Genomic DNA, 8,887 nt, shown 5'->3' on the forward strand with positions numbered 1-8,887 from the left:
TCCAGCTGAGGGCTGAGTATGTCATCCAAATTGTCAAGGCCTACCAATTCTTCTAAGGAAACCTTTTCAGAATAAATTTACGATTTGCATCTCTCAACATGAAAATCTTCAATAAGGTTTGACTCTTATGCAAAGATGAAAACATGCATCTGTAGCAGAATGTCAGTTTATTTAATGTTTAAAACATAATTGAAAGTTATTTTTGTAGCCATGTCATCTTTTAACCCTGTATTCGAGATATGTATTTCCCTTCTTTGCTAAGTAGTTCTCATCTTGTTTCTGATCTTCACAGAAAATAATCTTTATCCATTTTCTGTCAGAAATCATCTTTTATAATGCTTAATTTTAACATTCATTTTCAGCTACCATCTTACATCTAGAGATGGTTGAATACAATCCTTCAGATCTAAACAATGTGTCTAATTTGAAGCCCAAAACCAAATAAACACAAACAATAAACCTGGTTGGCTGCAGCCATATTCAAAGAGTTTCAGGCTCCCAGTTGAATCTTTTGCAAACTAACTCAATTTACAAAACGGTAAAAACTCCAATAGCAATACTTCAGCAGAAACAACTGCGTTTCCCAAATATACATAAAAAGTAATGTCAGGCAAATATTTAAAAACATTAATGTTTAGTAATTCAGATACATTCAAAAGATTTTTTTTTTAAAGTGACACAGGCAATTTTAAATGCTTAAGTAAAAATTAAGACTGGACAATTTATTAATCTTATTAAAGTCACAAATACAAAGTACAAATGGAAGGCCACATTACATTAAATGAAAAGACCATCATAAGTCACTTCAGGAAAGCAGCTACAACACTACTGGTAAACAACAAATTCTTCACCTTTTCATACACCACGAGTTATGGCAAGTAGGCAATTTTAGGTCATGGCTACTATATTTAATTTATTTTTAGTAAAGTTTGAAGTGTATTTTGGTTCAAATACAATACTGAAAGAAGTCTACAGGAGATTTAATAAAATGCTACAGCAGAGCCAGTTTAGCACTGTGGTTTGCATCAGAAGAATTTTGGTTGGTTTGTTCTTGATCCACAGCAGTTAAGATTTTGATGGAGTATACAGATGGCAGATTGTTTATATTACTCCATTCAGTCCATACAAAACAGGTGTCATCTATATGTATACAGTAAAAACAAAACTGTACATTCACAATCATTTTTGTTCTCATTTTTGAGTTCTTAGGTGACTTGATAATTGAAGATAATCTTGTTTACAAATGAAATCAAAAGGCACATCTGAGAAAAGATGCATGCTCACAAGAAATATTGAAAGAAATCCTGATCTTGAGTTATAATTGCTTGTTTGTTTACAAACTGACTACATCATTTTACATATTGATGCAGGTTAGACAGCTTTTTTCTTTCAAAACCTCTGATTAGTGTTACAATTTCTTCTCTAAAATTTGAAGCAGTCAACCAATAGAACTTGATTACAGAAATAAGTTGTATAAAGCGCCACATTTCAGAAAGTTTGTCCTTAGGTGATCGGCATCAAATATTGAATTTCAGTAAAAGATCTATAAAGCTCATTCTAACAAAATGAAAAGTCACTCAGGATCAGCATTATAATATCCTTCCTGATGTCTGTGAAATTCCATCACTTGACAAGGCCACTAGAGCTCAAATATGTCTCAAAGATTCATCTTGTTGGCTCAGTGCAATGATTGGTTCAAATAAGTTAATTCATTTGTACAGTGCAAATGCAAACTTGTTACACTTCAAGGTAATTATGTTGGCACTGTAAGTCTGAGGAAAGAAAATGCTACTGAGAGGAGATCACAATAATGTCCCATTCTGTGGTCTGAAAGAAACAAAGATTCAGTTTTACTCCAATACCAGTTTCTCAAGTGCACAATCTTCACAGTGCACAATTATTAACAAGATGACAAAAGAAGTTAAAGACAGCAATACATTTTCTTGCCCCAGTGTCTTAATACAGATGCCCGATTTCCCACAGTGCTTCAAATTTAGTGTAAGTGTGGAATTTCTGCATTTTCCAGCAATGGCAGTCCACCTCCGTGCAAAGGAGGATGCGATAATTCTCGTTTGTAAGTCTTTGGTGGAAGTTTTGGCAGCAGTGGACTAGAGTTCTGTCTGGGAGGTATAGGAGGAGCAGAGGAATAAATAGGGTTATTGTGGTTTGAACGTCGTTTAATCATGGGAGATGGTGTTGGAGGAGGAGTCCTGGGGGAAATAAGATTTGTGCCTGATTCTCTGTACCAGTCTTGATCTCGATATAGGTGGCTCTTTGGTGCTGGCTGGATATTGAAAGGATCGTTCATGAAGTGCTCAGGAGGCCTTAGTGGTATGGGTGGAGGTGTATCAGGCAACGGATCCCTCGGAGGAGGTGGAGGAGGACTGTGCAGTAGCCCATCTGAGTGAACATGTAATCCAGGAACCCGAGGCAACCGAGGTGGAATAGCAGGAGGACTATCTGGCATATTTGAAGCTGTCTGTAAATAAAGAGATGAAATTCTAGTCAGAATTCCTTCCAATTAATTAAGTTGAAATGACAAAAACATGAAATTGAGAATTCAACAGAACAATCATTAGTAATTGTAAACCTAACAACAATGAAGCAAATAAAAACCCGAAAGAGCTGTGGATGCTGTAAATCAGAAACAAAAACCGAAATTGCTGTGAAAGTTCAAAACGGGGGTTCAGTTCTGAGGAAGGGTGATTTGATCTGAAATAGTAACTCTGATCCTTCTCCACAGATGCTGCCAGACCTGTTCAGCTTTTCCAGCAATTTATGTTGTTGTTTTTGTTTGTAATAGTTCAATGTTCAGGCAGGAATCCACTTCAAGAAAAGATCAGAATTGGACATTTGCAAGTGTGTTTCACACAAATTATATCACTGAAAAATTACACAACTTATATTAGGATAAAAGTGAAAAATAGCAGGAATACCTGCAGGAAAACTAAGTAGCACATTGTGCAATGTGGAACTAAACCAACTAATGGGAAGATATTAGGTTCAATCTTTTTATTTTTCCTTTATGGGATGTGAGCAGTTATTAGATGACAAACATTTTATACCCATCCCAGGCTATCTTTTGAGTCACCTTCTGAACTACTGCAGTCCAGTGGTATAGATATACACATAGTGCCACAAAGAAGTTACAAGTTTTTGATCAAGCAACCACAAAGTACAGCAACACAATTCCAAGTCAAGATGGGAGAGGCTTGGTAGACAACTTATAGTTAGCAGTGTCCCATGTACCTGCTGTTCTTATCCTAAGTGATAGAGGTTGTAGAATTGGAAGATGGTATCAAAGGAGCCTTAGCATGTCTACTTCCCTCATTAACAAATTTGCTATCACTATCTTCCACACTTCTTCCTCTCTCTGAAGCTCCAAAACACTGATCTTGAATTGCTCCAGCTGGAGGCATTGCCTGCACACATTGTTATCCAGACTGCCAGGACAGTTGAGGGTTTCCCAGATAGTGCAAGATGTGAAAATCACAGGCCTGAGCTCCCAAACATACTTTAACTAAATAGAAAATAGACTTTTGCTTTTATTTTACATTTACTCCTATAAAAAAATCTTATTCCTGCTTATAGACAATAGAGTTCCACTTAGGGAAACTGGAAATTAGGTCTTCACAGTTGGTAATCTCTGGATTACTTACCTTGCCCACTCTTATTGACGATGGTGTCTGCCTTTCACAGGGTCCTCTTAATGAGGTAGGGCTCTCATTATGCAACGATCAAATGGATGATTCAACCCGGTTTGTCAGACTAGTGAGTTATTGGTTTTATAATAGTTACAAAACTAGTGCCAAGCAGTGATCATCTTGAAAAAGAGAGAACCTAATCTGCTTATCTCTATATTCTATTGTATTACCACCCTTGAATTGTCCATCAGCTGCATTCTTAAGTTTCAAAGATTTAACTATTTCACACAAATACTCTGGCTGCAAGAGCAGGACAGAGGCTGGGAATTCTCAAGTAACTCATCTTCTGACTTTCCAAAATCTATCCACCATCTACAAGGTACATTTCAGGAAAACTGTGATGGAATACTGTCTCCACTTATCTGTATGACTGCAGCTCCAACACTTCAGAGGCTCAATGCAATTCAGTACAAAGCAATCCACTTAAATTGCATCGTCTACCATCTTAATGCTTTCTCTTCCTCCAGCATGCGGGAATAGCGGCAGCAGTATATATCAGACGCACTGCAACAACTTGCTAAGGCTCCTTTGACACCATTTTCCAAATCTACAACCTCAATCACTTAGGATGTCATGGAACAGTTGCAGGGCATTCTGAAGCAGAAGGGTGAACAGCCAGTGACCATGATCCACATTGGCAGCATATGGAATATATTTTAATGACACTGGGTTAAAGATAAACAATGAGGAGAAAGTGAGGTCTGCAGATGCTGGAGATCAGAGCTGAAAATGTGTTGCTGGAAAAGCGCAGCAGGTCAGGCAGCATCCAGGGAACAGGAGAATCGACATTTCGGGCATAAGCCCTTCTTCAGGAATCCTTAAGAAGGGCTTATGCCCGAAACGTCGATTCTCCTGTTCCCTGGATGCTGCCTGACCTGCTGCGCTTTTCCAGCAACACATTTTCAGCTCAGTAAAGATAAACAATGTTTTGCAAACAGACTTTAAGGAGTTAGATAAGAAACTGGAAATTAGGTCTTCAAAGCTAGTAATCTCTGGATTATTCCTGTTGTCATGCAGTAGCGAGCAGATGAACGGGTGGCTAGACAGATGGTGCAGGAGGGAGTTGACTTTATATTCCTGAGGCATTGAGGCTGTTTCCAGAGGGATTGGGAACTGTACAAGTAGAATGAGTTACATCTGAACAAGAAAATGACGAACATCCTCACAGGAAGGTTTGCTAAAACCGTTGCTTTGGATTTAAACTAGATTGACAGGGGGAATGGGATCCCAACAGATAAGGAGCCATTAAGATGGAATTATTTGTTAAAATACAAACAAGCGAATCTGGAAGGCAGAGAAAACTTAAGCTGGATAAGAAGGATGGGAGTTTAACAAATATATGGTGTACATTTTAATGTAAGGTGCCTGAGGAATAAGACAGACAAGTTGAGGGCACAGAAGGTGAGTATGATATGGTAGCTATAGTTATGAATGAGATTTGACTGAAAGGCAGACAGGATTGGCAGCTCAGCATTCTTGGTTACCGGGTATTCAGATAAGAGTGTGTCGAATAGAGGAGGCAAGGGAGGGGCAATCATATTGATCAAGCAATCAGTGATTTCTTGGAAAGATCATCAAATGTGTCCATATGCATAAGAGCCAAGATCACAAAAAGGGCAATCATTGCTGGAAGTTTACTACAGATCTCTAAACAGTCATGGAAAGATGGAGGATCAAGTATGTAATATTACTACACTTCTCTGAAATTTTAAGGCAGTAATAATATTAAGGGATTTTAGCCACCCAAATAGTATCCAGGATACTGGTTGGGGTGACTTTGGTTTTGGCTTGAAGGTATCAGACATTTAATCATTTCCCACAGGTTCTGTAAATTAGCTCCACTCCAGTGAGGAGCTGGTTGGCAATGAGATCAAGCATTGCAACAAAGTAGACCAAGAATAGTGTTGGGGCAGTGATGCATCCCTGCTTGACACTGGTCCAAATGTTGAATGATGCCTGCATATATGCATTCCTAGAGCACTGTCAGCACCTTTAGGAGGCACGTGAGAGCATGGGCCTCATCCTGAATATGCACAAGACGACGGTCCTCCATGAACCTGGCTCGGCGCTGTGGAGTGAACCTCAATCATTAAGGTTCATGGGGAGACCTTAGAGAATGTTGATCACTTCCAACACCTTGGGACCATCGTGTTGGCCAAAGCAACTATTTAAGATATCCAGCACCACATCCACTGTGGTGGCGCAGCCTTCGGTCACCTGAGGAAAGGGATCTTGGAGGACAACAACATCAGATCCAACACCCAGATCATGATTTAAAGAGCTGTGGTGGCTTCTGCCTTCCTATATGTTTCTGAGATGCGGAATGTCTGCAGCAGACAACTCAAGGTGCTGGAACAGTACCACCAAAGCTGCTTGTGTAAGATCCTGTGAATCTGCTGGGAAGACAGACACACTAACACCAATGTTCTTGATCAGACCAACATCCCCAGCATCGAGGCACTGACCATCTTTGATCGGCTTTGATGGACTGGGCACTGACACGAGACACCCCCAAGCCTGCAGTAGCCACACTGGTCTGTACAGCCACCTAAGGATTCACCCTGAGTGGAAGAGAGACATGCTCACCTCCGCCGGACTGCCAATGAATTAATGAATCTGGGGGATAATCTTATTATGAAATATAGGGAGGGAACAAAATTCTTAAACTGCATCTAGAATAATTTTAGCCAGTATGTAAAAAACCCAACAAGACAGGAGTAATTCTGGGCCTAATACTGGGAAATTAGCCCAATAATTGAAAGGAATATGAGTAGGGGAGCATTTTGGAGATGGTGACTATAACTCAGCTTTAGGATAATTGCGAAATAGGACAAGGGTAGGTCAGGAATAAAAGTTACAAATTGGGAAAGACGAATTTCACTGAGATAAGATACAATGTGGCCTGAGCAGATTGGGAGCAAACACTTGCAACTAAAACAATGTTGGTGGTTGGTGGTATCCAAGGAGGACATCGCAAGAATTAACGGCCAATAAATTCCCATTATAGCGAAGTTTGGGACCAAGACTGGAAATTCTAATTTTCAAGGGGCATAAAGGTCAGGATGATGAAATCAAGTCAAAAAAAAAGTTTATGGCTGATACCAAGAGTTCAATACAGCAAATTCTCATGAGGAATAACAAGTGCAAGGGGAAATTTAAAAAGAAAATTAGGAAAACAAAGAGAATGTATGAGAAAGCATTGACTGGTAGAACAAAGGAAAATCCAAAGGTTTTGTTTAATGCATGAAGAGTGGGGGAAGAAAAAACTATGGAATAAGTAGTGCCCATTAGAAACCATATAGTTAATGTATGTGTGGACCCAGAAGATGCGGACAATGAATACTTTACGTTTGTCTTCACAATGGAACAGGTCGCATCAGGTATAGACATCAGGATAGAAGACTAGGCTTGGATGAGATGTCTCCTCGGTTGTTGAGGGAAGCATGGGAAGAGATATCAAAAACCCTAGTGGTTTGCAAATTCTCTCTGGCCACTGGTGTACTTCCAGAGGACTGGAGAACTGTTAATGTTGTCCCATTATTAAAAAAGGAAGGAAGGGATAGACCGGGAAATTACAGCCCAGTCAGTCTAATCACGATGGTATGGATGAATTCTGAGGGTTGGATCATTTCTATGCTTGGAGAGACAAGGATTAATCAGGGATATGATTTGGAGCGTCGCTCTGAAAGCTAGTGTGCTTCCAATTAAACCTGTTGGACTATTACCTGGTGTTGTGTGATTTTTAACTTAATCAGGGATAGTCAGCATGGATTTATTTCGAGAGGGTTGTATTTGAGAAATTTGATCAAATATTTTGAGGAGTTAACTAGGAATACTGAAGAGGGCAATGCATTTGATGTGGTATTTTTACTGTGTGTCTTGAAATAATTGTTGATTTCCTCACCACCTGCCACAGGCTCATTCTGGCATCTCTGTTTTGCAGGATTCAGCGCATTTGGTCAGTAAAGATACAACCAAGGTGAACAATGAAATCTTCCAGCTTGTGTACATTCTGTGCCCTTGCCACCCTTAAAGCTTTTTCCAATTGGTGTTCAGCATAGAGGAATACTGATTTAGATTCATCAGCAGCTGCTGGGGCGGGGGGTGTTCTAGGATATGGCCAGTGATGGTAATGCTGCTTGCCGCGTGGTACATAGTCACATCACAGAATCACAACAGACTGTAAGGCTATTGATCGAGTATATTGTGCAACAACTCTCCAAATGTTGGCACAAGCCTTCAGCAGTCGGTAGGTTAGACTTATTCCTAAACAATGTAATGGAAGTTCAATGAAGAAGGAAAGTGTTATTTCAGTATGATTTCACATTGTACCACGAGATACTTTCTTTACCTTAGAATTTAACAAATCTAAAGCAGGCTTATTTCGTTGAGGAAGAGGTGGAGGAGTAGATGAATCTTCACTTGAAGTATGATAACTTGAACTTGAGTGAGGTTCTGGAAACAGAGTGAAAGCAGAGATTAAACTCCAATCATTTATTTCATGTTTACATTTTAGTGGCTCAACAGCTCCAGCAATAACTTGCATCTATATAGCCCTTTGTAACTTGGAAAATGCTCTAAAAGAAAGTAATTTCACAATCGGTGCCAAAAACTCATACTGACCTGCAAGAGAAATGCAAGACAGGGTGAAGGAGGTGAATTTTAACAAGGCTATCCAAGAAGAGGAGGAGAAGCAACAAGAAAGAGTTTGGTCAGGAATTACAAAACATGGGGCTTCAGCAACTGATAACATCACCTTCAGATAGTGAGGCAAAGGAGTGCAAGGTTAAAGGTGGATAAATCCCCTGGACCAGATCAAGTGTACCCGAGAACTCTGTGGGAAGCTAGAGAAGTGATTGATGGGGCCTCTTTCTGAGATATTTGTATCATCGATAGTCACAGGTGAGGTGCCGGAAGACTGGAGGTTGTCCAACGTGGTGCCACTGTTTAAGAAGGGCGGTAAAGACAAGCCAGGGAACTATAGACCGGTAAGCCTGACCTCAGTGGTGGGCAAGTTGTTGGAGGGAATCCTGAGGGACAGGATGTACATGTATTTGGAAAGGCAAGGACTGATTAGGGATAGTCAACATGGCTTTGTGCATGGGAAATCATGTCTCAGTTGTGAAACTTGAAAGGGTTCAGAATAGAATTACAAGGATGTTGACAGGGTTGGAGGATCTGAG

General features: G+C 39.9%; 1 protein-coding gene across 2 annotated transcripts in view; it reads right to left on the minus strand.

The window, feature by feature from the left end:
• Positions 1 to 701: 701 nt before the first annotated feature.
• sos2 (son of sevenless homolog 2 (Drosophila)) overlaps positions 702 to 8,887 on the minus strand; it is a 99,940-nt gene continuing 91,754 nt past the window's right edge. For both annotated transcript variants that reach the window (XM_043697602.1, XM_043697601.1), the window contains 2 exons: positions 8,056 to 8,159; positions 702 to 2,479 (listed from right to left, as the gene is read on the minus strand). In XM_043697602.1, the coding sequence (XP_043553537.1) occupies positions 1,994 to 2,479; positions 8,056 to 8,159 (590 nt within the window). In that variant the 3' untranslated portion in view covers positions 702 to 1,993. The remainder of the gene's footprint in view (positions 2,480 to 8,055; positions 8,160 to 8,887) is intronic.

This window comes from Chiloscyllium plagiosum, chromosome 10 (assembly GCF_004010195.1).
Source record: "Chiloscyllium plagiosum isolate BGI_BamShark_2017 chromosome 10, ASM401019v2, whole genome shotgun sequence".
NCBI lineage: Eukaryota > Metazoa > Chordata > Chondrichthyes > Orectolobiformes > Hemiscylliidae > Chiloscyllium > Chiloscyllium plagiosum.